Source organism: Struthio camelus, unplaced genomic scaffold, assembly GCF_040807025.1.
Source record: "Struthio camelus isolate bStrCam1 unplaced genomic scaffold, bStrCam1.hap1 HAP1_SCAFFOLD_172, whole genome shotgun sequence".
Taxonomy (NCBI): Eukaryota; Metazoa; Chordata; class Aves; order Struthioniformes; family Struthionidae; genus Struthio; species Struthio camelus.
The window spans coordinates 30,124-56,128 of record NW_027182683.1 but is presented as its reverse complement, the minus strand read 5'-3'; the positions used below and the strand labels follow the sequence as shown (position 1 = coordinate 56,128).

Genomic DNA, 26,005 nt, shown 5'->3' with positions numbered 1-26,005 from the left:
TGGGGGGGTCAAAACAGGGGGTCAAGAGGGGAGGGGGCAAAGCTGGGGGCAGCTCCCCAAAAGTGGGTGTTTTTCCCCCAAAACTGGGGGGCGCCAGGACTGGGGGGGGGGGCAGGTGCAGCGAGGCCTTTTGGGGGGGCATGGGAGGGTGCGTTTTAAGGGGGAACCCCCTTTTGGGGGGGTGCATGGAGGGGGTCCCCATTTTGGGGGTGCATTGGAGGTGCATAGTGGGGGGGGTCCCGTTCTGGGAGTGCATTGAGGGGTGCAGAGTGGGGGGGCTCGTTTTGGGGGTGCATTGGGGGATGCATTTTGGGGGGTCCCGTCCTTGGGGTGCATTGGGGGGGTGCAGATCGGGGGGGTCCCCGATTTGGGGGTGCATTGGGGTGGTGCATTTTCGGGGGGAACCCAGTTTGGGGGTGCATTGGCGGGGTGCAGATCGGGGGGGTCCCAGCTTGGAGGTGCATGGAGGGAGTCTCCGTTTTTGGGGGTGCACTGGGGGTGCAGAGTGGGGGGGTCCCGATTTGGGGGTGCAGATTGGGGGGTGCATGGAGGGGTCTCCGTTTTGGGGGTGCAGGTCGGGGGGTTCCCGATTTGGGGGTGCATCGGGGGGTGCAGGTGGGGAGGGGTCCCGATTTGGGGGTGCAGATCGGGGGGTGCATGGAGGGGTCTCTGTTTTGTGGGTGCAGAGTGGGGGGTCCCGATTCGGGGGTGCGGATCGGGGGGGTCCCGATTCGGGGGTGCATCGGGCAGGTGCAGGTCGGGGGGGGGTCCCGATTCGGCGGTGCATCGGGGGGGTGCAGGTGGGGAGGGGTCCCGATTCGGGGGTGCATCGGGCAGGTGCAGGTCGGGGGGGGTCCCGATTCGGGGGTGCATCGGGGGGGTCGCGGCTCAGACGAGGGAGGCGGGGGCGGGCGGGGGGCGGCGGGCGGGGGCGAAGTCGGGGTTCACGTAGCTGAACCCCGCGAAGTCGCCCTGGTCCAGGCCGGCCAGCACCAGCTGGTCGGGGGGGGTCAGCGCGGGGGGGGCCCGCGTGAAGAAGCCGTCGAAGTTCTCCCCCCCCCGGCCGCACTGCGCCCCGACACCGCGACGCCCCGACACCGCGACGCCCCGACACCGCGACGCCCCGGCGACATCGCAACACCGTGACACCCCCGGAAAGGGGTGCGCCGCCGCAACCCCCCCCAACGGGGACGTCACAATACCCCCGAAACGGGGACACGGGACATGCGGCAACAGGCACACCCCGACACCGGGGACACCGGGGAACGGGTACAGCGTGACACCGCAACACCCCGGCAACAGGCACACCCCGACACCGGGGACACCGGGGAACGGGTACAGCGTGACACCGTGATACCCCGGGAACAGGGACACCGCCGAATGGGGACACCACGATACCCCAGGAAAAGGCACACCCCGACACCGGGGACACCATGGAACGGGTACAGCGTGACACCATGACACCCGGGGAACAGGCACACCCCGACACCAGGGACACCATGGAACAGGTACACCACGACACCCCGGTAACAGGGACACCCCAACACCGGGGACACCATGGAACAGGTACACCGTGACACCGCGACACCCGGGGAACAGGGACACCCCCAAATGGGGACACCGCAACACCCCGGAAACAGGGACACCATGAAACGGGTACACCGTGACACCACGGGAACAGGGACACCCCAACAGGGAACAGCGTGACGCAGGACATCCCCCAAACGGGGTCACCACGACACCGCAGACACCCCAACACCAAGAACAGCCCCAAACAGGACACCCCGCCGTGGGACAGCCCCGAACGGGGGACATCGGGACACCCCGACACGGGGACACCCCACCAGGGACACCCCCAGACAGACACCCCCCGACGGGGACACCCGAAAGGGCACCGCCAACAGGGACACCCCAAAAACAGACCCCCCCAACAAGGACCCCACACAGAGACCCCCAGAACAGACACCCCAATAGACCCCGAATCCACCCCCCCGAAGGACCCCAAATGAACACCCCAAAAACAAACAACCCCCCCAGGACAGACACCCGGATGGGGACCCCCAAAACAGATACCCCCATAAGGGACCCCCACACACACACAGGGACCCCCCCAAAACACCCCCCCAAAAAAGGACCCCCCAAAAGACCCCCAAAATAGTGACCCCAAAACACCCCCCAAAAATAAGGGCCGCCCCCAAACAGCCCCCCAAAAGAGACCCCCCAAAACCAGCCCACCCCCATGACAGAGACACCCCCCAAAACAAGAACCCCCATAAAGCCCCCCAAAACAGACACCCCAAAACAGGAGACACCCCCAAAACCAACCCAGAGACCCCCCAAAAGACCCCCCCAAAGGACACCCCCAAAACAGGGACCCCCAAAAGACCCCCCAAAACGAGCATCCCCCAAAAGACCCCCCACAAACAAGGACCCCCCCAAAAGACCCCCCAAACCGGGACCCCCGGAAGCGGCAGCCCCCCCCAGACGCAGCCAGGCCGTTTCGGGGGGTCCCCCAAATCCGGGGGGGGGCAGGGACGGACGGACAGACACAGAGAGAGAGAAGACGGGGGTTAGTGCCGGCCCCCCAAATCCGGGGGGCCCCAACGGGGGGGCGATGGGGGGCGCGGGGGCCGTTTTGGGGGTGTTTTGGGGGTTTCTGGGGACACGGGGGCCGTTCAGGGGCCTCAGAGCAGTTTGGGGGTGCGTGGGGCGGTTTGGGGGGGCTTCGGGGGGTTGAGGGTGTGCGGGGGGGTTGGGGGTGCAGAGGGGCTTGGGGGGTGCAGGAGGGGTTTGGGGGTGCAGAGGGGCTTGGGGGGTGCAGAGGGGGTTTGGGGTTGCAGAGGGGTTTGGGGGGTTGGGGGGTTTTGGGGGTGCAGGAGGGTTTAGGGGGGTGCAGAGGGGTTTGGGGGGTGCAGGAGGGGTTGGGGGGTGCAGGAGGGGGCTGGAGGGTTGGGGGTGCAGGAGGGGGCTGGACGGTTGGGGGAGCAGGAAGGGTTGGGGGTGCAGAGGGGTTTGGGGAGTGCAGGAGGGTTTAGGGGTGCAGAGGGGTTTGGGGGTGCAGAGGGGTGCAGGAGGGTTTTGGGGGGCTGCAGGAGGGGTTTGGGGTGCAGGAGGGGTGCAGGAGGGTTTTGGGGGGTGCAGGAGGGGTTTGGGGGCTGCAGGAGGGGTTAAGGGTGTGTGGAGGGGTTTGGGGGTGCAGGAGGAGTTGGGGGGTTGGGGGGTGCAGAAGGGGTTTAGTAGTGTGTGGAGGGTTTGGGGGGTGCAGGAGGGGTTTGAGGGGTGCAGGAGGGCTTTGGGGGGGTTGGGGGGTGCAGGAGGGTTTGGGGCTGTGTGGAGGGGTTTGGGGGTGCAGGAGGGTTTTGGGGGGTTGGGGTGCAGGAGGGGTTTAGGAGTGTGTGGAGGGTTTGGGGGGTGCAGGAGGGGTTTGAGGGGTGCAGGAGGGGTTTGGGGGTGCAGGAGGGTTTTGGGGGGTTGGGGTGCAGGAGGGGTTTAGGAGTGTGTGGAGGGTTTGGGGGGTGCAGGAGGGGTTTGAGGGGTGCAGGAGGGGTTTGGGGTGTGCAGGAGGGGTTTGGGGGTGCAGGAGGGGTTTGGGGGGTGCAGGAGGGGTTTAGGAGTGTGTGGAGGGTTTGGGGTGTGCAGGAGGGGTTTGGGGGTGCAGGAGGGGTTTGGGGGGGTTGGGGGGTGCAGGAGGGTTTGGGGCTGTGTGGAGGGTTTGGGGGTGCAGGAGGGTTTTGGGGGGTTGGGGTGCAGGAGGGGTTTAGGAGTGTGTGGAGGGTTTGGGGGGTGCAGGAGGGGTTTGAGGGGTGCAGGAGGGGTTTGGGGGTGCAGGAGGGTTTTGGGGGGTTGGGGTGCAGGAGGGGTTTAGGAGTGTGTGGAGGGTTTGGGGGGTGCAGGAGGGGTTTGAGGGGTGCAGGAGGGGTTTGGGGTGTGCAGGAGGGGTTTGGGGGGTGCAGAAGGGGTTTGGGGGTGCAGAAGGGGTTTGGGGTGTGCAGGAGGGGTTTGGGGGTGCAGGAGGGGTTTGAGGGGTGCAGGAGGGGTTTGGGGGGTGGGGGGCACTCACCGGGCGGGGGGTGAAGGGGGGCGGCACCTCGAGGCGCTCGAGGCGCTCCCAGTCGGCCCGCCGGAAGAAGGGGTGCTGCCGGACCTCCTGCTCGCCCGCCGGCCCCGCGCCCAGCCGCTTCCCCGGGTGCTTGGTCAGGAACTGGGGGGGCCGCTCAGACCCCTGCCCGGGGCCGGCCCCGGGGTGCGGGGGGTCCCGGGGGGTGGGGGGGGCCTGGGGGGTCCTGGGGGTCGGGGGGTCCCGGGGGTCGGGGGGTCCTGGGGGCGTGGGGGGTCCCGGGGGGCGGGGGGGGTCCTGGGGGGTCCTGGAGGGGCTCGGGGGTCGGGGGGTCCTGGGGGTCTGTGGGGCCCGGGGGTCCCAGTGTGCGGGGCGTCCCGGGGGTCGGGGGGGGCCGGGGGGTCTCGGGGGGGGTCCAAGGGGCGACAGCAGGGGTCTCGGGGGTCTGGGGGGGCCCCGAGGGGTCTTGGGGTCCCGGGAGGGCAGGGGGACACCAGGGGTTGGGGGGTGCTGGGGGGCTGGGTGGGCCCCAGGAGGGATGGGGGCTGCCAGGGGGCTCAGGGGGACCCCAAGGGGTTTGGGGGGCCCTGGGGGCTGGGGGGGACCCCAGGGGTTTGGGGGGGCCCTGGGAAGGATGGGGGACCCCAGGGGTTTGGGGGGCACCAGGAGGGATGGGGGGACCCCAGGGGTTTGGGGGGGCCCTGGGAAGGATGGGGGGACCCCAGGGGGCTGGGGGGACCCCAGGGGTTTGGGGGGCCCCAGGAGGGATGGGGGACCCCAGGGGTTTGGGGGGGCCCTGGGAAGGATGGGGGGACCCCAGGGGGCTGGGGGGACCCCAGGGGTTTGGGGGGGCCCTGGGAGGGATGGGGGGACCCCAGGGGGCTGGGGGGGACCCCAGGGGTTTGGGGGGCCCCGGGAGGGATGGGAGGACCCCAGGGGGCTGGGGGGGACCCCAGGGGTTTGGGGGGGCTCAGGAGGGATGGGGGGACCCCAGGGGTTTGGGGGGGCCCCGCTCACCCCCTTGCAGACGGCCACGGCCTCGCGGGACAGGGCCTTGGGGTAGGTGACCGTCTGCTCCATGATGGACTGGAAGAGCTCGTCCTCGTCCTCGCCGTCGAAGGGCGGCTGGGGGGGGGGCGCGGGGTGGCGCGGGGCTCCCCAAAACCCCCTGCCCCCCCCGCACGGCTCCCGCACCCCCCCGACGAGCCTCCCAGCCGCCCCAAATCCCCCGGATTGACCCCAAACCACCGCCGGCTCCCCCCAAAGACCCCCCAGACCACTCAAACCTCCCCCAAACCACCCCCAGGAACCCCCTAACTGCCCCCAGCAGCCCCCAACCCTCTCAAGGACCCCAAAACCACCCCCAGGAGCCCCCAAACTGCCCCCAGGAGCCCTCCACCCCTTCAAGGACCCCCAAACCACCCCCAGGAACCCCCAAACCATCCCCATGACCCTCAAAACCACCCCCAGGACCCTCCAACCCCCTCAGGGACCCCAAAACCACCCCCAGGAGCCCCCAAACCATCCCCAGGACTCTCCCACCCCCTCAAGGACCCTAAAACCACCCCAGGGGCCCCAGAATGCTCCAAACCAATGCAAGATCCCCTCAAATCTCCCCAAAATCACCCAAGGACCCCCCACAATCATCCCCAAGACCCCTCAGCCCCCCCAGCCACTGCAAGAGCCCCCCAAAGCACCTCCAGGAACCCCAAAATCCCCCAAAGCACCTCCAGGACCCCTAAACCACCCTCAGGAGCCTCATATTGACCCCAAAACCATGCTCAGAACCCCCCAAATCCCCCCAAACCACCCCAGGACCCCCAAAATCACCCCAGGAGCCCCATATTGACCCTCAAACCACCCTCAGGACTCCCCAAGTCCCCCCAAACCACCCCAGGACCCCCAAAATCACCCCAGGAGCCCCATATTGACCCCCAAACCACCCTCAGGACCCCCCAAGTCCCCCCAAACGCCCCCAGGACCCCCAAAATCACCCCAGGAGCCCCATATTGACCCCCAAACCACCCTCAGGACCCCCCAAGTCCCCCCAAACGCCCCCAGGAGCCCCCAGCCCCACCTGCCCCGCCAGCATCTCGTAGAGCAGCACCCCGAAGGACCACCAGTCGACCGACTTCCCGTAGGGCTGGTAGGCGATGATCTGCCGAGGCCCGGACGCCTGGGTCCCCCCGCCGGCACGCCTGGGCCCCCCCAACACTGGGCCCCCGGACGCCTGGGCCCCCCCCACACCAGGCCCCTGGACACCTGGGCCCCTCCCACCCCCCACGCACACCTGGGAACCCCCTAGATGTCTGAATCTCCCATCCCGGATGCCTGGGCCCCTTTCTCAGGTGGGTCTCCCCGGACGCCTGGGCCCCCCCCTCCCCCCCAACCGGGACTCCTGGATTGCCCCCCACCCCGGACACCTGGGCCCCTTCCCCAAGTGGGTCTTCTCGGATGCCTGGGCCCTGCCCGGACGCCTGGGCCCCTTCCTGAGGTGGGTCCCCCTGGACACCTGGGCCCCTCCCTGAACACCTTGGACCCCCACCAGACACCTGGGCCCCCTTTCCCAAATGGGTCCTCCCGGACGCCTGGGCCCCTCCCCGGACACCTGGGCCCCTTTCCCAAATGGGTCCCCCTGGACACCTGGGCCCCTCCCCGGACACCTGGGCCCCTTCCCCCAAATGGGTCCCCCTGGACACCTGGGCCCCTCCCCAGACACCTGGGCCCCTTTCCCAAATGGGTCCCCCTGGACACCTGGGCCCCTCCCCGGACACCTGGGCCCCTTCCCCCAAATGGGTCCCCCTGGACACCTGGGTCCCTCCCCGGACACCTGGGCCCCTTCCCCAAGTGGGTCCCCCTGGACACCTGGGTCCCTCCCTGGACGCCTGGGCCCCTTCCCCAAATGGGTCCCCCTGGACACCTGGGTCCCTCCCCAGACGCCTGGGCCCCTTCCCCAAGTGGGTCCCCCTGGACACCTGGGCCCCTCCCCGGACGCCTGGGCCCCCTTTCCCAAATGGGTCCCTCCCGGACGCCTGGGTTCCCCCCGGACGCCTGGGCCCGCACCTCGGGGGCGATGTAGTCGGGGGTGCCGCAGAAGGTGCGGGTGGTGGCCCCGGGGAACATGTCCTCCTTGCACATGCCGAAGTCCGTGATCTTCACGTGGCCCTCGGCGTCCAGCATCACGTTGTCCAGCTTGAGGTCGCTGGGGAGGGGGCGCCGGCGGGTGTCACCCGCACCCGGGCCGGGGAGAACCACCGCCCAGGGGTGTCACCCGCCTCCCAGGGGTGTCAACCACCTCCCGTGGGTGTCACCTGCACCCAGTGGGGGGAGAACCACCTCCCAGGGGTGTCACCCGCCTCCCAGGGGGTGTCACCTGCACCCGGGGCAGGGGGGAACCACCGCCCAGGGGTGTCACCCGCCTCCCAGGGGTGTCAACCACCTCCCATGGGTGTCACCTGCACCCAGTGGGGGGAGAACCACCTCCCAGGGGTGTCACCCGCCTCCCAGGAGGTGTCACCCGCACCCGGGCCGGGGGGAACCACCGCCCAGGGGTGTCACCCGCCTCCCAGGGGTGTCAACCACCTCCCGCGGGTGTCACCTGCACCCAGTGGGGGGAGAACCACCTCCCAGGGGTGTCACTTGCATCCCAGGGGGTGTCACCTGCACCCGGGGCAGGGGGGAAGCACCTCCCAGGGGTGTCACCTGTGTCCCAGGGGTGTCAACCACCTCCCACGGGTGTCACCCGCACCCGGGGCGGGGGGAACCACCTCCCAGGGGTATCACTTGCCTCCCACAGGTGTCAACCACCTCCCGGGGGTATCACCTGCATCCCAGGGGGTGTCACCTGCATCCGGGGTGGGGGGGAACCACCTCCCAGGGGTGTCAGCCACCTCCCAGGGGTGTCACCTGCACCTGGCGGGGGGAGAACCACCTCCCAGGGGTGTCACCCGCCTCCCAGGGGTGTCAACCACCTCCCACGGGTGTCACCTGCACCCAGTGGGGGGAGAACCACCTCCCAGGGATGTCACCCGCATCAGGAGAGGGTGTCAAACATGTCCCAGGGGTGTCAACCGCCCTAGGAAGGGGTGTCACCCACATCCCAGGAGATGTCAACTGCACTGGGAAGGGGTGTCACCCACACCCAGGGGTGTCAACCATGTCGTGGGGGTATCAACCACACCAGGAAAGGGTGTCACCTGCACCCGGGGGGTGTCAAACACATCCCAGGGGTGTCACCCACACCGGGAAAGGGTGTCACCTGCACCAAGTATCACCTTCCTACCCTGGGGGACGTCACCCATCCTGGTAGGGGGGTGTCACCGACCCACTGTTGGGGGTGGATGTCACCCACCCACGCAGTCAGATGTCGCCTGTCACCAGGAGGGTGTCACCCGCCCGCCGGGTGTCACCCCGCGCTCACCGGTAGATGATGCCCTTGTTGTGCAGGAAGAACAGCCCGATGGCGATTTCGGCCGCGTAGAACCTGGGGGGCAGCGGGGGGGGGGTCGAGGGGGGGACGAGGCCTGGGGGGGCCCCCAAACCAGGGGGGGCGGTGCCAGGCCCCAGGGAGGGGGTCTGGGGGGGTGCAATAGGGGTCCTGGGGGTGGTCTTAGGGGGGGCCCTTGGTGCAATGGGGGGGGTCGCTAGGGAGTCCCTGGGTGCAATGGGGGGGTCCTAGGGGTCCCGGGGGGGGTCTGGGGGTCCCTGGGGGATCCCTGGGTGCAATGGGGGGTTCTGGGGGGTCCTGGGAGGGGTCCTTGGGGGGGGTCTTAGGGGACAATGAAGGGCTGTGGGGGGTCCCAGAGGGGTCTGGGGGGGTTCCTGGGTGCAATGGGGGGTCCTGTGGGGGTCAGGGGGGTTCCAGGGTGCAATAGGGGGACCTGGAGAGGGTCAGGGGGGTCTAGGGGTATCTCAGGGTGCAATGGGGGGTCCTGGGGGGGTCCCTGGGTGCAATGGGGGAGTCCTGGGGGGGTCAGGGGGTCTAGGGGGGTCTCAGGGTGCAATAGGGGGTCCTGGGAGGGTCCTGGGGGGGTTGCAGGGTGCAATAGAGGGTCCCGGGGGGGGTCTCTGGGTGCAATGGGGTGGTCGTGGGGAGGTTGCAGGGTGCAATAGGGGGTCCCGGCGGGGGGTCTCTGGGTGCAATGGGGGGTCCTGGGGGGGGTCTCTGGGTGCAATTGGGGGTCGTGGGGGGTCCTGGGGGGGTTGCAGGGTGCAATGGGGGGTCCTGGGGGGGTCTCTGGGTGCAATGGGGGAGTCCTGGGGGGGTTGCAGGGTGCAATGGGGGGTCCTGGGGGGGGTCTCGGGGTGCAATGGGGGGTTCTGGGGGGGCTGCAGGGTGCAATAGGGGGTTCTGGGGGGGTCTCTGGGTGCAATAGGGGGTCCCGGGGGGGTTGCAGGGTGCAATGGGGGGTTCCGGGGGGGTGCAGGATGCAATGGGGGGTCCTGGGGGGGGTCTCAGGGTGCAATTGGGGGTCCTGGGGGGGTGCAGGGTGCAATGGGGGGTCCTGGGGGGGTTGCAGGGTGCAATAGGGGGTCCTGGGGGGGTCTCTGGGTGCAATAGGGGGTCCTGGGGGGGTTGCAGGGTGCAATGGGGGGTTCCGGGGGGGTGCAGGGTGCAATAGGGGGTCCTGGGGGGGTCTCTGGGTGCAATGGGGGGTCCCGGGGGGGTCTCGGGGTGCAATGGGGGGTCCCTGGGGGGGGAGGGGGGTGCCGGGGGCCCCGGCGTCCGGGCACTCACATGGCGTGGGGCTCCTTGAACTTGCCGACCTGCTGGATGTGGTACATGAGGTCGCCGCCGTTGACGTACTCCATGACGAAGTACAGCCGGTCCTGGGGGGGGGCGTCAGTCAGCGGGGCCGCCGGGACCCCCCCCACCCCCCCCCCCGGTCCCAGTGCTCCCAGTACCGTGGTCTGGAAGGTGGAGTGGAGCTGGGTGAGGAAGGGGGGCCGGGGGCCCAGCGCCAGCACCCGCTTCTCCACCATGGTGCAGGCGACGTCGTCGTCCTGCACGATCACGTCCTTCTTGAGGATCTTGATGGCGAAGAGCTCGTCCGTGCCCCGGCGCTCCGCCAGCATCACCTGCGGGCCCCGGCGGCCGGTGGGCCCAGGTGTCCGGGGGGGTGGGGGGCCCAGGCGGCCGGGGGGCCCAGGTGTCCGGGGGGCCCAGGGGGGTGCAGGGCCCCGGCGGCCGGTGGGCCCAGGCGGCCGGGGGGCCCAGGTGTCCGGGGGGCCCAGGGGGGTGCAGGGCCCCGGCGGCCGGTGGGCCCAGGCGGCCGGGGGGCCCAGGTGTCCGGGGGGTGCAGGGCCCCGGCGGCCGGTGGGCCCAGGCGGCCGGGGGGCCCAGGCGTCCGGGGGGCTGGGGGGCCCCGGCGGCTGGGTGGGCCCAGGCGTCCGGGGGGCTGGGGGGCCCCGGCGGCCGGGTGGGCCCAGGCGGCCGGGGGGCCCAGGCGTCCAGGGGGGTGGGGGGCCCAGGCGGCCGGGGGGCCCAGGCGTCCAGGGGGGTGGGGGGCCCAGGCGGCCGGGGGGCCCAGGTGTCCGGGGGGCCCAGGGGGGTGCAGGGCCCCGGCGGCCGGTGGGCCCAGGCGGCCGGGGGGGGGCCAGGGGGCCCCGGCGGCCGGGGGGCCCAGGTGTCCGGGGGGCTGGGGGGCCCAGGCGGCCGGGGGGCCCAGGCGGCCGGGGGGCCCAGGGGGGTGCAGGGCCCCGGCGACCGGTGGGTCCAGGCGTCCGGGGGGGGCCGGGGGGCCCCGGTGGCCGGGGGGCCCAGGCGTCCGGGGGCTGGGGGGCCCAGGCGGCCGGGGGGCCCAGGCGTCCGGGGGGCCCAGGGGGGTGCAGGGCCCCGGCGACCGGTGGGCCCAGGCGTCCGGGGGGGGCCGGGGGGCCCCGGTGGCCAGGGGGCCCAGGCGTCCGGGGGCTGGGGGGCCCCAGCGGCCGGGGGGGCCCAGGCGTCCAGGTGTCCGGGGGGCTGGGGGGCCCTGGCGGCCGGGGGGGCCCAGGTGTCCAGGGTAGGCTGGGGGGCCCCGGTAGCCGGTGGGCCCAGGCGTCCGGGGGGTGGGGCTGGGGGGCCCCAGCGGCCGGGTGGGCCCAGGCGTCCAGGGGGCCCAGGCATCCGGTGGGCCCAGGTGTCCGGGGGGTGGGGCTGGGGGGCCCCGGCGGCCGGGGGGGCCCAGACGTCCAGGGGGCCCAGGTGTCCGGGGTAGGCTGGGGGGCCCCGGCGGCCGGTGGGCCCAGGCGTCCGGGGGGGGGCTGGGGGGCCCCGGCGGCCGGGTGGGCCCAGGCGGCCGGGGGGCCCAGGCGTCCAGGGGGCTGGGGGGCCCAGGCGTCTGGGGGGCCCAGGTGTCCGGGGGGCCCAGGGGGGTGCAGGACCCCGGCGGCCGGTGGGCCCAGGCGGCCGGGGGGGGGGCCGGGGGGCCCCGGCGGCCGGGGGGCCCAGGTGTCTGGGGGGCCCAGGCGTCCGGGAGGCCCAGGGGGCCGGGTGGGTGCAGGGCCCAGGCAGCCAGGGGGCCCAGGCGTCCGGGGGGGCCAGGGGGGCTGGGGGGGGTGCAGGGCCCAGGCGGTCGGGGGGGCCCAGGGGGCCAGGTGGGCAGGGGGGCCCAGGCATCCGGGGGGGGGTGCAGGGCCCAGGCAGCTGGGGGGCCCAGGCGTCCGGGGGGCTGGGGGGCCCAGGCATCCGGGTGGGCTGGGGGACCCAGGAGTCCGGGGGGCCCAGGGGACCGGGGGGCCCAGGCATCCGGGGGTGGGTGCAGGGCCCAGGCAGCCGGGGGGCCCAGGCGTCCGGGTGGGCTGGGGGGCCCAGGCGTCCGGGTGGGCCCAGGGGGCCGGGTGGGTGCAGGGCCCAGGCGTGTGGGTGGGCCCAGGCGTCCCGGGAGGGCAGGGGGGCCCAGGCGTCCCGGGAGGGCAGGGGGGCCCCGGCGTCCGGGGGGGCTGACCTTGCCGAAGCTGCCCTTGCCGAGCACCATGAGGAAGTTGAAGTCGGAGATGTGGGAGCGGCCGGGGCCGAAGAAGGAGCCGCGTTTGGGCTCCGTGGGGCTGGGAGAGGGCGACGGCGACGGCCCGGGGCCCCGGCGCACCCGCTGCGCACGCGGGGGGCACGGGGTCACCGGGGGTCACCGGGGGGTCGGGGGTCACCGGGGGGGTCGGGGGGTCACCGGGGCCCCGGCGCACCCGCTGCGCACGCGGGGGGCACGGGGTCACCGGGGGTCACCGGGGGGTCGGGGGTCACCGGGGGGTCGGGGGGTCACCGGGGCCCCGGCGCACCCGCTGCGCACGCGGGGGGCACGGGGTCACCGGGGGGTCACCGGGGGGTCGGGGGTCACTGGGGGGTCAGGGGTCACCGGGGGGGCGGGGGGGGCTGGGGCCCCGGCGCACCCGCTGCGCACGCGGGGGGCACGGGGTCACTGGGGGGTCACCGGGGGTCACCGGGGGGTCGGGGGTCACCGGGGGGTCGGGGGTCACCGGGGGGGCCGGGGGGTCACCGGGGCCCCAGCGCACCCGCTGCGCACGCGGGGGGCACGGGGTCACCGGGGGTCACCGGGGGGTCGGGGGTCACCGGGGGGGTCGGGGGGTCGGGGGTCACCGGGGGGTCGGGGGTCACCGGGGCCCCGGCGCACCCGCTGCGCACGCGGGGGGCACGGGGTCACCGGGGGTCACCGGGGGGTCGGGGGTCACCGGGGGGTCACCGGGGGGTCGGGGGGTCACCGGGGGGGTCGGGGGGTCACCGGGGCCCCGGCGCACCCGCTGCGCACGCGGGGGGCACGGGGTCACCGGGGGGTCACCGGGGGGTCGGGGGTCACCGGGGGGGCCGGGGGGTCACCGGGGCCCCAGCGCACCCGCTGCGCACGCGGGGGGCACGGGGTCACCGGGGGGTCACCGGGGGGTCGGGGGTCACCGGGGGGGCCGGGGGGTCACCGGGGCCCCAGCGCACCCGCTGCGCACGCGGGGGGTCGGGGGTCACCGGGGGTCACCGGGGGGTCGGGGGTCACCGGGGGGGTCGGGGGTCACCGGGGGCCCCGACGCACCCGCTGCGCACGCGGGGGGCACGGGGTCACCGGGGGTCACCGGGGGGTCAGGGGTCACCAGGGGGTGGGGGGTCACCGGGGGGTCGGGGGTCACCGGGGGCCCCGACGCACCCGCTGCGCACGCGGGGGGCACGGGGTCACTGGGGGGTCGGGGGTCACCGGGGGGTCGGGGGGCGCCGGGGGGGTGGGGGTCACCGGGGGGGTCACCGGGGGGTCAGGGGTCACCGGGCGGTCGGGGGGGCTGGGGCTCCAGTGCACCCGCTGCGCACGTGGGGGGTCGGGGGTCACTGGGGGGTCAGGGGTCACTGGGGGGTCACAGGGGTCACCAGGGGGTCGGGGGGGGCCGGGGCCCCGGCGCACCCGCTGCGCACATGGGGGGGTCAGGGGTCACGCAGGGGTCAGGGGTCACACGGGGGTCAGGGGTCATGAGGTCAGGGGTCACCGGGGGGTCAAGGGTCACACGGGGGTCAGGGGTCATGCAGGGGGCAGGGGTCACACGGGGGTCAGCGGCCCCAGTGCCCCCAGGGGTCTCGCAGGGGGCGGGGGTCGCACCGCAGGGTCAGAGGGCGCCGGGGGGGTCCAACCCTGCCCTCCCCCCCCCGCAGGGGGCCCAGGCGTCCGGGGGCTTCACCTCGTAGAGCTCCAGCGGGTAGTTACAGGCCTGCGAGAGAGGGAGCCGTTGGGGGCCGGGGGGATTCGGGGGGTGTCGGGGGTGTTTGGGGGGGATTCGGGGGATTTGGGGGGATTTGGGGGCATATCGGGGGTATTAAGGGAGCACTGGGGGGTGTTGGGGGGGATTTGGGGGGGGATTTGGGGGGTATTGGGGGATTTGGGGGGATTTGGGGGGTGTATGGGGGGTGTCGGGGGTATTAAGGGAGCACTGGGGGTGTTGGGGGGGATTTGGGGGGGATTTGGGGGGTATTGGGGCATTTGGGGGGTGTCAGGGGATTTGGGGGCGTATCGGGGTATTAAGGGAGCACTGGGGGGTATTGGGGGGATTTGGGGGTGTTGGGGCATTTGGGGGGTGTATGGGGGGTGTCGGGGGTATTAAGGGAGCATGGGGGGCATTGGGGGGATTTGGGGGTGTTGGGGGTGTCAGTGGTATTTGGGGGTGTTTTGGGGGTATTTGGGAGGTATTGGGGGATTTGGGGGGTGTCGGGGGTATTTGGGGGTGTTTAGGGGGGTATTTGGGAGGCATTGGGGGTATTTGGGGGCAGATCGGGGCGTTTGGGGGGATTTGGGGGCATTATCGGGGGTATTAAGGGAGCATCGGGGGTGTTGGGGGATTTGGGGGGTGTTGGGGGTATTCAGAGGCGTTTTGGGGGGTCTTGGGGGGTGTTAAGGGAGCATCGGGGTGTGGGGGGGGGTTGGGGGGTATCTGGGGGGGTAAGGGAGCACCGGGGGGTATCGGGGGGGTATTAAGGGAGGTACTTGGGGTACTTTGGGGGTACCAGGAGCATTTGGGGTACTTGAGGGGGTATTAAGGGAGTATCAGGGGTATTTCGGGGGTACCCTGGGGGTGTTAAGGAGCATTTGGGGTACTTGGGGGGGTACTTGGGGGGGGGGGTAAGGGAGTACCAGGAGTATTTTGGGGGTACTTTGGGGGGATTAAGGCAGTATTATGGGTACTGTGGGGTACTTCGGGGGTACTCGGGGGGGTTAAGGGTGTGCGGGGGTAGTTGGGGGGTAGTTGGGGGGTACCTGGAACTTGGGCAGGAGGCCGCAGTCCTCGGTGTCGGCCACGGGCACGTTGTAGTACTCGCCCTCCTCCTGGTTCAGCAGCTTGTACCTGCGCACACGCGTGTCACACGGCGCGCACACGCGTGTCGCACGGCGCGCACACGCGCCTTGCACGGGGGCTCGGGCACACATGGGTTGCATGGGATCACACGTGGCACGGGGCTCGCACACGCGTGTTGCACGAGGCTCGCACGTGCGCATGGCACGGGGCTCGCACGTTGCACGGGGCTCGCACACGTGTGTTGCACGAGGCTCGCACGTCTGCGTGGCACGGGGCTCGCACGTTGCACGGGGTTCACACACGTGTGTTGCACGAGGCTTGCATGTTTGCGTGGCACGGGGCTCGCACGTGGCACGGGGTTCACACACGTGTGTTGCATGAGGCTTGCATGTCTGCGTGGCACGGGGCTCGCATGTTGCACGGGGCTCGCACGTTGCACGGGGCTCGCACACGCGTGTTGCACGAGGTTCGAACGTGCGCGTTGCACGGGGCTCGCACGTTGCACGGGGTTCGCACACGCGTGTTGCACGAGGCTTGCATGTTTGCGTGGCACGGGGCTCGCACGTGGCACGGGGCTCGCACACGCGTGTTGCACGAGGCTCGCACGTGCGCGCGGCACGGGGCTCGCACGTCGCTCGCACACACGCCTGGCACAGGGCTCGCATGGGGCTCACGCAGGCACGTCGCACGGCATCGCGTGTTGCACGGGGCTTGCACGCGCGTGTTGCACGGGGCTCACACATTGCACGGGGCTGGCACGCGCGCGTTGCACGGGATCACACACTGCACAAGGCTCGCATACGCGTGCTGCACAGCATGGTGTGTCGCACGGGGCTGGCACACGCGCGTTGCACGGGGTTCGCGCATTGCATGGAGCTCGCACACGCATGTTGCGCAGCATCCTGTGTTGCACAGGGCTGGCACACGCGCGTCACATGCGGCTTGCACGCGCGTCGCACGGGGTTTGCACGTTGCACGGGGAGCGCGCACGGGTGTTGCACCGGCTCGTGCGTCGCACGGGGCCGGCGGCGCTCACCAGCCGTCGACGCGGCCCTTGAGCAGCTCGGCGACGCCGAAGCTCATGGCGCCCATGAAGTCGTTGCGCGACGTCCGGTCCCAGTCCCAGACCTCCACCGAGAGCCGCCGCTCCGCGTCGCCCGGGCGCAGGGCGCTGCCGCACGGCACCGCCGCCTCGCACGGGGCTCGCACCAGCCTCGCGCGAGCCTTGCACAGGGCTTGCACGGACACAGGGCGCCTGGCAGGGGGCTTGCACGAGCCTCGCACGACTCCCGCCACCTCGCACGGGGGTTCACACGGGCACAGGGCTCGCACGGGGCTCGGATGGGCCTTGCACGGGCCTCGCACCAACTCCCCCCACCTCGCACGAGCCTTGCACGACTCCCACTGCCTGGCACGGGGCTCGCATGGACATGGCGCAGCTTGCACAAGGCTCACACGAGCCTTGCACAAGCCTCGTACGCCTCCCACCGCCTCGCACGGGGCTCACACGGACGCAGGGTGCATCGCGGGGGGCTCGCACGAGCCTTGCACGGCTCCCACCGCCTTGCACGGGGTTCGCGTGGGCACGGAGCAGCTCGCACGGGGCTTGCACGAGCCTTGCACCAACTCCCACCGCCTTGCACAGGGCTCGCACGCACACAGGGTGCATCACGGGGGGCTCGCACGAGCCTTGCACGGCTCCCATCACCATGCACGGGGTTCGTGTGGGCACGGTGCAGCTTGCACGGGGCTTGCACAAGCTCGCACGAGCCTTGCACAGCTCCCACCACCATGCACGGGGTTCGTGTGGGCACGGAGCGGCTCGCACGGGGCTTGCACGAGCCTCGCGCGAGCCTTGCACCAGCTCCCAGCACCTCGCACGGCCCCCGGCGCCGCCCCCCCGGCCTCGCACGAGGCCTCGCACGAGCACTCACAAGAGGAAGGCCTCGTTCCACACGGGGTTGAGGGTGGCCTTCACCGTGCGGGTCTTCTGCTTGCTGACGTTCTTGGGGTCGGGGATGAGCTTCAGCTTCACGTAGGGGTCGGAGAGGCCGTTGGGGTCCATCGGGATCAGGTTGCGGGCTTCGCCCACTGCGGGCGGCGTCAGCGGGCCCAGGCGTCCGGCGGGCCCAGGCGTCCGGGGGCTCCCCCTCCCGCCCACGGGGGCCCAGGCGTCCGGGGGGCCCAGGCGTCCGGGGGCTCCCCCTCCCGCCCACGGGGGCCCAGGCGTCCGGCGGGCCCAGGCGTCCGGGGGCTCCCCCTCCCACCCATGGGGGCCCAAGGGGTCCGGCGGGCCCAGGTGTCCGGCGGGCTCCCCCTCCCACCCATGGGGGCCCAGGCGTCCGGGGGGCCCAGGCGTGCGGCGGGCTCCCCCTCCCGCCCACGGGGGCCCAGGTGTCCGGGGGGCCCAGGCGTCCGGCGGGCTCCCCCTCCCACCCATGGGGGCCCAGGCGTCCGGGGGGCCCAGGTGTCCGGCGGGCTCCCCCTCCCGCCCACGGGGGCCCAGGCGTCCGGGGGGCCCAGGCGTCCGGGGGCTCCCCCTCCCGCCCATGGGGGCCCAAGGGGTCCGGCGGGCCCAGGCGTCCGGCGGGCTCCCCCTCCCACCCACGGGGGCCCAGGCGTCCGGCGGGCCCAGGCGTCCGGGGGCTCCCCCTCCCGCCCATGGGGGCCCAGGCGTCCGGGGGGCCCAGGCGTCCGGCGGGCTCCCCCTCCCACCCACGGGGGCCCAGGCGTCCGGCGGGCCCAGGCGTGCGGCGGGCTCCCCCTCCCGCCCACGGGGGCCCAGGCGTCCGGGGGGCCCAGGCGTCCGGGGGCCCAGGTGTCCGGGGGCTCCCCCTCCCACCCACCCGGGCCCAGGCATCCGGGGGGCCCAGGAGTCCAGGGGCTCCCTCTCCCACCCACCCACCTATGGGGGCCCAAGCATCTGGGGGGCCCAGGCATCCGGGGACTCCCCCACCTGCCCACATGGGCCCAGGCGTCCGGGGGGCCCAGGCGTCCGGGGGCTCCCTCTCCCACCCAACCGCCTATGGGGGCCCAGGCATCCGGGGGGCTCCCCCTCCCGCCCACGGGGGCCCAGGCATCCGAGCACCCCTGCCTCTCCCGCCGCCCTCTCTCTCGGTGGGCCCAGGCGTCCGGGCCCAGCTGGGCCCCATCTCAGAGTGATGAGGGCTCGTTAGCAGCCGCTCCCCTAACGAGGGTCTTGCCGAGCCCCTCAGTGCCCACACCTGGGGTCAGGCCCGGACACCTGGGCCCTCAGCTGGTTCCCCCTCCCCTGTGGACCCAGGTGTCTAGGAGGGCCCAGGCATCCGGGGGGGCCCAGGCGTCCGGGGGCTCCCCCCTCCCAGGGGACCCAGGCGTCCGGGGGGGCCCAGGCGTCCGGGGGCTCCCCCCTCCCAGGGGACCCAGGCGTCCGGGGGGGCCCAGGCGTCCGGGGGCTCCCCCCTCCCAGGGGACCCAGGCGTCCGGGGGGGCCCAGGCGTCCGGCGGCTCCCCCCTCCCAGGGGACCCAGGCGTCCGGGGGGGCCCAGGCGTCCGGGGGCTCCCCCCTCCCAGGGGACCCAGGCGTCCGGGGGGGCCCAGGCGTCCGGCGGCTCCCCCCTCCCAGGGGACCCAGGCGTCCGGGGGGGCCCAGGCGTCCGGGTACCGGTGACGTGGAGCTGCTCCCCCGGCAGCGCCTGGATGCGGAGCTGGAGGCGGCCGCGGCGCTCGGTGTGGTCGACGCCGCAGAGGCTGGGCACGCTCTGCACGCAGCGCTTGTGCACGTTCATCTCGCAGCCTGCGGGCGACAGCGCGGCCTCGCGCCAGGGCTCGCGCCAGGGCTCGCACCAGGGCTTGCACCAGGCCTTGCACCAGCACCTTGCACCAGGGCTTGCACCAGGGCTTGCACCAGGCCTTGCACCAGCACCTTGCACCAGGGCTTGCACCAGGCCTTGCACAAGAGCTTGCACCAGGCCTTGCATGAGGCCTTGCACCAGGCCTTGCACCAGGCCTTGCACGAGAGCTTGCACCAGAGCTCGTGCCAGGGCTTGGATGAGGGCTTGGACGAGGGCTCGCACCAGCACCTTGCACCAGGGCTCGCACCAGGGCTTGCACGAGGGCTTGCACAAGGGCCGTGCTCCTCCTGCAGCCCGCAGGCATGGGCCGGCCTCGCACGGCTCCTGCATCATCCCCCCCCCCGGGGCCCCTCGTGCGGCGCACACTCACACGAGCACTTCATGCCCTGGTGCACGAGGCCGTAGAGCAGGGAGCCGCAGTGGTCGCAGAACGTGGGGCTGCTGTAGCTGTGCAGCTTGAACTTGTGCTTGTTGCGGGGGTCCTGGCGGGCGGCGGCACCGGCGTGGGCGCCCTCGCACGGGGCCGCGCACGAGGCCTCGCACGGGGCTTCACGCGGGGCTTTGCACCGGGATGTGCACAGGGCTTTGCACCGGGACGTGCACAGGGTGTCACACAGGGCGTTGCACGGGGATGCGCACAGGGTGTTGCACAGGGTGTTGCACGGGGTTGCGCACAGGGTGTTGCATGGAGTGTTGCACGAGGATGTGCACAGGGTGTTGCACAGGGATGCACACAGGGTGTTGCCCGGGGTGATGCACGGGGTGTTGCACAGGGATGTGCATGTGGTTTGGCCCGGGGTGTTGCCCGGGGTGTGGCCCGGGGTGTTGCAGAGGCTGTTGCCTGGGGTGTTGCACAGGGTGTTGCACAGGGTGATGCACGGGGTGTTGCACAGTGATGTGCATGGGGTTTGGCACGGGGTGTTGCACAGGGTGTTGCCTGGGGTGTTGCACAGGGTGATGCACGGGGTGTTGCACAGGGTGTTGCACAGGGATGCACACAGGGTGTTGCCCGGGGTGATGCACGGGGTGTTGCACAGGGATGTGCAGGGGGTTTGGCCCGGGGTGTTGCCTGGGGTGTTGCCTGGGGTGTTGCCCGGGGTGTTGCCCGGGGCCGCACGCGCCCCCCCCCCCCCGTCCCAGGCCAAGGACGCCCCGATCTGGGCCACGGCGCCGCCCCCCCCCCCCCGGGGGCCGTGGAAAAATAGCAGGAGAAAGTGGGACAACCCCCCCCCGGGGGGCCCAGGCGTCCGGGCGCCCCCCTCCCCCTCCCCTCAGGGGGCCCAGGCGCCCCCCCCCGGGGGGCCCAGGCGTCCGGGCGCACTCACGTCCGTCTGCGGCCCCTTCCCGGCCCCGGGACACTCGAAGGTGACGAACTCATGGCAGCGCTTGTGCACCACGAAGCTGCACACTGCGGGGGGGGGAGCCCCCAAATCCCCCCGAATCAGCCCCAAAATCTCCCCCGGGGACCCCCCCACCCTCCCCGGGACCCCCCCCACCCCATCGCAGGGACACCCAAATCCCCCCCCCCAAAAAATCCATCCCCGGGCTCCCCCCCACCCCCCCGACACGCGTGTGCACGTGTCACGCACACGTGTGTGCGGCAGCCGCCCGTCGCCCGGCAACCGCCGCCGCTGCCCGGCAACCGCCCGCCCGGTGACGCCCCCCCGCCTGTCAATCATCCCCCTGGACACGCCCACACATCCCCCCCCCAGGACCCCCCCAAGGGTCTCAGGCGTCCACCACCCCCCCCACTACCCAAAGGGCCCAGGCGTCCGGGTGGCCCCCCACCAGGGTCTGGCCAGCCCCGGACGCCTGGGCCCCTTCCCCGGGGTGGGGGGGAAGCCTGGGGGGGGGGTCCCATGGGGGTGGGGGGGGCCGGGGGGGGCCGGGGGGGGGCTCACCCATGCACTGCAGGCCCTGCTTCCCGATGCCCCTGGGCAGGAGACGGAGGGAGACGTGTCACGAGCTGCCCCGGCCTCAGCCGGACGCCTGGGTCCCTGCTTGGGCTGGGGGGGGGGGGGGAGAGGGCACCCGGACACCTGGGTCCCTGGGGGAGGTGGGGGGCACCCGAATGCCTGGGTCCCCTGGTTGGGGGGGGCCGCCCGGACACCTGGGTCCCCTGGGTGGGGGGGCTGCCAGGACGCCGGGGCCCCTGGTGGGGGGAGATGCCCAGATGCCGGGGCCCCTGGGTGGGGTGGGGAGGGGGGGCCGCCCGGACACCGGGGCCCCTGGGTGGGTGGGGGGCCAGCTGGATGCTTGGGTCCCCTGGGTGGGGGGCCACGTGGACGCCAGGGCCCCTGGGTGTAGGGGCCGCCCGGACGCCGGGGCCCCTGGGTGGGTGGGTGGGGGGGGACCGCCCGGACGCCGGGGCCCCTGGGTGGGGTGGGGGGGGGGGACCGCTCGGACGCCGGGGCCCCTGGGTGGGGGGGGGGACCGCCCGGACGCCGGGGCCCCTGGGTGGGTGTGGGGGGGGACCGCCCGGACGCCGGGGCCCCTGGGTGGGTGGGTGGGGGGGGACCGCCCGGACGCCGGGGCCCCTGGGTGGATGGGTGGGGGGGGACCGCTCGGACGCCGGGGCCCCTGGGTGGGGGGGGGGACCGCCCGGACGCCGGGGCCCCTGGGTGGGGGGGGGGGGACCACCCGGACGCCGGGGCCCCTGGGTGGGTGGGTGGGGGGGGGACCGCCCGGACGCCGGGGCCCCTGGGTGGGGTGGGGGGGACCGCCCGGACGCCGGGGCCCCTGGGTGGGTGGGGGGGGGGACCGCCCGGACGCCGGGGCCCCTGGGTGGGGGGGGGGGACCGCCCGGACGCCGGGGCCCCTGGGTGGGGTGGGGGGGGACCGCCCGGACGCCGGGGCCCCTGGATGGGTGGGTGGGGGGGGGACCGCCCGGACGCCGGGGCCCCTGGGTGGGTGTCGGGGGGGACCGCCCGGACGCCGGGGCCCCTGGATGGGTGGGTGGGGGGGGGACCGCTCGGACGCCGGGGCCCCTGGGTGGGGGGGGGGACCGCCCGGACGCCGGGGCCCCTGGGTGGGGGGGGGGGACCGCCCGGACGCCGGGGCCCCTGGGTGGGTGGGTGGGGGGGGGACCGCCCAGACGCCGGGGCCCCTGGGTGGGGTGGGGGGGACCACCCGGACGCCGGGGCCCCTGGATGGGTGGGTGGGGGGGGACCGCCCGGACGCCGGGGCCCCTGGGTGGGGGTGGGGGGGGGACCGCCCGGACGCCGGGGCCCCTGGGTGGGTGTGGGGGGGGGGGGACCACCCGGACTCCGGGGCCCCTGGGTGGGGGTGGGGGGACCACCCGGACGCCGGGGCCCCTGGGTGGGTGTGGGGGGGGACCGCCCGGACGCCGGGGCCCCTGGATGGGTGGGTGGGGGGGGACCGCCCGGACGCCGGGGCCCCTGGGTGGGGGTGGGGGGGGGACCGCCCGGACGCCGGGGCCCCTGGGTGGGTGTGGGGGGGGGGGGGACCGCCCGGACGCCGGGGCCCCTGGGTGGGGTGGGGGGGGACCGCCCGGACGCCGGGGCCCCTGGGTGGGTGGGTGGGGGGGGACCGCCCGGACGCCGGGGCCCCTGGGTGGGGTGGGGGGGGACCGCCCGGACGCCGGGGCCCCTGGATGGGTGGGTGGGGGGGGGACCGCCCGGACTCCGGGGCCCCTGGGTGGGTGTGGGGGGGACCACCCGGACGCCGGGGCCCCTGGGTGGGTGGGTGGGGGGGGGACCGCCTGGATGCCGGGGCCCCTGGGTGGGGTGGGGGGGACCGCCCGGACGCCGGGGCCCCTGGATGGGTGGGTGGGGGGGGACCGCCCGGACGCCGGGGCCCCTGGGTGGGGTGGGGGGGACCGCCCGGACGCCGGGGCCCTCACCAGATGAAGTCGGTGCAGTGGCTGCAGAAGGTGGGCTGCTTGAAGAAGCGGGCGGTGAACTTGTGGCTCTTCACCTCGTGCACCACCTTGTGCCGCAGGGCGCCGCGGCGGCAGAAGAGCGGCCGCGGCCCGGCGCCCCGCTCGGCCTCGGGGCCCGCCGCCAGCGCCATGCGGCCCGGCACCCCCCACGCGGCCACCGGCCACCGGCCACCTGCGGGGCGACACAGGCCGCTGCAGCCGCCAGCGGGACGCGCCGGGGCGGAGGCGCCCGCCCACGGGCAGGTGGACCCATGGGCAGACCCGCGGATGGGTGGAGGGACCCATGGAAGGACCTACAGGTGGGTGGAGGGACCCATGGATGGATGGAGGGACCCATGGAAGGACCTACAGATGGATGGAGGGACCCATGGATGGATGGAGGGACCCATGGAAGGACCCACAGATGGATGGAAGGACCCACGGATGGATGGAGGGACCCATGGAAGGACCTACAGATGGATGGAAGGACCCACAGAGGGGTGGGAGGACCCGTGGAAGGACCTACAGATGGATGGAAGGACCCACAGAGGGGTGGGAGGACCCGTGGAAGGACCTACAGATGGGTGGAGGGACCCATGGATGGATGGAGGGACCCATGGAAGGACCCACAGATGGATGGAAGGACCCACGGATGGATGGAGGGACCCATAGAAGGACCTACAGATGGGTGGAGGGACCCACAGATGGATGGAGGGACCCATGGAAGGACCTACAGATGGATGGGGGGACCCATGGATGGATGGAGGGACCCATGGAAGGACCTACAGATGGGTGGAGGGACCCACAGATGGATGGAGGGACCCATGGAAGGACCCACAGATGGATGGAAGGACCCATGGATGGATGGAGGGACCCATGGAAGGACCCACGGATGGATGGAGGGACCCATGGAAGGACCCACAGATGGGTGGGGAGACCCACGGATGGATGGAGGGACCCACAGATGGGCAGATGGACCCATGGACAGACTCACGGATGGGTGGAGGGACCCACAGACAGACCCACGGATGGATGGAGGGAGCCACAGATGGACGGACAGAGCTGGGGGCGGACGGACAGACCCACGGAGGGGTGGACGGGTCCGGGGGCGGACAGACAGACGGATGCGTGGGCGGACGGACGGGTGGATGGATGGGGGCATCTAGGGGGTGGAATGCTGGACGGACAGACGGCCCCACGGATGGATGGATGGACGTGGGGCTGGGTGGGTGGATGGACGGGCAGCCCCACGGACGGGTGGGCGGACAAGCGGAGGGACGGACGGACAGACCTGGGGGTGGACGGACGGACAGACGGACGGAGGGATGGATGGAGGGACGGACGGCCCCACGGACGGATGGACGGACCTGGGGGGTGAACAGACGGACGGACGGACGGACAGACGCGTGGGTGGACGGACAGACAGCCCCACGGACGGATGGATGGATGGAGGGATGGAGGGACCTGGGGGTGGACGGACAGACAGACAGACAGACGGATGGAGGGATGGAGGGACCTGGGGGTGGACGGACAGACGGACAGACGGATGGATGGAGGGATGGAGGGACCTGGGGGTGGACGGACAGACAGACAGACAGACGGATGGATGGAGGGATGGAGGGACCTGGGGGTGGACGGACAGACAGACAGACGGATGGATGGAGGGATGGAGGGACCTGGGGGTGGACGGACAGACGGACAGACGGATGGATGGAGGGATGGAGGGACCTGGGGGTGGACGGACAGACAGACAGACAGACGGATGGATGGAGGGATGGAGGGACCTGGGGGTGGACGGACAGACAGACAGACAGACGGATGGATGGAGGGATGGAGGGACCTGGGGGTGGACGGACAGATGGACAGACGGATGGATGGAGGGATGGAGGGACCTGGGGGTGGACGGACAGATGGACAGACGGATGGATGGAGGGATGGAGGGACCTGGGGGTGGACGGACAGACAGACAGACGGATGGATGGAGGGATGGAGGGACCTGGGGGTGGACGGACAGACGGACAGACGGATGGATGGAGGGATGGAGGGACCTGGGGTGGACGGACAGACAGACGGACAGAAGGATGGATGGAGGGATGGACCTGGGGGTGGACGGACAGACAGACAGACGGATGGATGGAGGGATGGAGGGACCTGGGGGTGGACGGACAGACGGACAGACGGATGGATGGAGGGATGGAGGGACCTGGGGTGGACGGACAGACAGACGGACAGAAGGATGGATGGAGGGATGGACCTGGGGGTGGACGGACAGACAGACAGACGGATGGATGGAGGGATGGAGGGACCTGGGGGTGGACGGACAGACAGACAGACAGACGGATGGATGGAGGGATGGAGGGACCTGGGGGTGGACGGACAGATGGACAGACGGATGGATGGAGGGATGGAGGGACCTGGGGGTGGACGGACAGACAGACAGACAGACGGATGGATGGAGGGATGGAGGGACCTGGGGGTGGACGGACAGACGGACAGACGGATGGATGGAGGGATGGACCTGGGGGTGGACGGATGGACGGACGGACAGACGGATGGATGGAGGGAGGGACCTGGGGGTGGACGGATGGACGGACGGACAGACAGCCGCACGGATGGAGGGAGGGATGGAGGGACCTGGGGGTGGACGGACGGATGGACAGGCGGACGTGTGGGTGGACGGACGGACGGCCCCACGGATGGAGGGACGGACGGACGGACGGGGTGTCCGAACAGCCGGACGCAGGGGGCAGGCGGCCGGCGGTACCTGCGGGAGACAGCCGGACAGGCGGACGGATGGACAGACAGACGTGTGGGTGGACGGACAGACGGGCGGATGGAGGGAGGGATGGAGGGAGGGATGGACGGACGGACGGACGGACGGACGGACGGGGTGTCCGAACAGCCGGACGCGGGGGGCAGGCGGCCAGCGGTACCTGCGGGAGACAGCCGGACAGGCGGACGGATGGACAGGCGGACGTGTGGGTGGACGGACAGACGGACGGATGGATGGAGGGATGGAGGGAGGGATGGACGGACGGACGGACGGGGTGTCCGAACAGCCGGACGCGGGGGGCAGGCGGCCAGCGGTACCTGCGGGAGACAGCCGGACAGGCGGACAGCCGGACGGATGGACAGGCGGACGGACAGGCGGCCGGCCGGGGGTAGCTGCGGGCGGCGCCGCGGCCGGTGGACGGACGGACGGACGGACGGAGCCCAGGACCGAGGAGGGACGGACCGGGTGGGGGGAGGGGCGCAGGGGGCGGGGCCTGCGGGCGGGGGGGGCGGGGCCTGCCTTAAAGGGGCCGTGTCGCCCCGGGGTTTTTGGGGGGGGGGGGGAAGGCGGCGCTGCAGGGGCGCCCGGACGCCTGGGTCCTCCCAGGGTTTTGGGGGAGGGGCCCAGGCGTCCTGCCCCCTCCCCCCCACCACCCAGGAGAAGGGGCCCAGGCGTCCGGGCCCTCCCCCCCCCCGGCCCCGTTTCGG

The 26,005-nt window shown here is 72.8% G+C and overlaps 1 protein-coding gene across 3 annotated transcripts; it reads right to left on the bottom strand.

The window, feature by feature from the left end:
- PRKCG (protein kinase C gamma) lies at nt 1-25,768 on the bottom strand. 3 transcript variants are annotated; one of them, XM_068929331.1, is made up of 19 exons: nt 25,616-25,768; nt 22,508-22,718; nt 20,547-20,578; nt 19,971-20,053; nt 19,016-19,127; nt 18,456-18,587; nt 16,747-16,903; nt 15,849-15,983; nt 14,773-14,860; nt 13,703-13,732; nt 11,983-12,126; nt 9,962-10,135; nt 9,795-9,886; nt 8,478-8,540; nt 7,121-7,259; nt 6,135-6,215; nt 5,075-5,182; nt 4,061-4,201; nt 35-1,068 (listed from the first exon to the last, which is right to left on the bottom strand). In XM_068929331.1, the coding sequence occupies exons 2-19, from the start codon at nt 22,675-22,677 to the stop codon at nt 889-891; spliced, it is 2,061 nt and encodes a 686-aa protein (XP_068785432.1). In that variant the 5' UTR covers nt 22,678-22,718; nt 25,616-25,768; the 3' UTR covers nt 35-888. The 3 variants fall into 3 exon arrangements, with proteins under 3 accessions (XP_068785430.1, XP_068785431.1, XP_068785432.1); XM_068929329.1 differs by having other exon boundaries at nt 1-1,068; nt 9,795-10,135; XM_068929330.1 differs by lacking the exon at nt 25,616-25,768 and adding an exon at nt 25,290-25,305 and having other exon boundaries at nt 6-1,068; nt 9,795-10,135.
- Nucleotides 25,769-26,005: the final 237 nt, after the last annotated feature.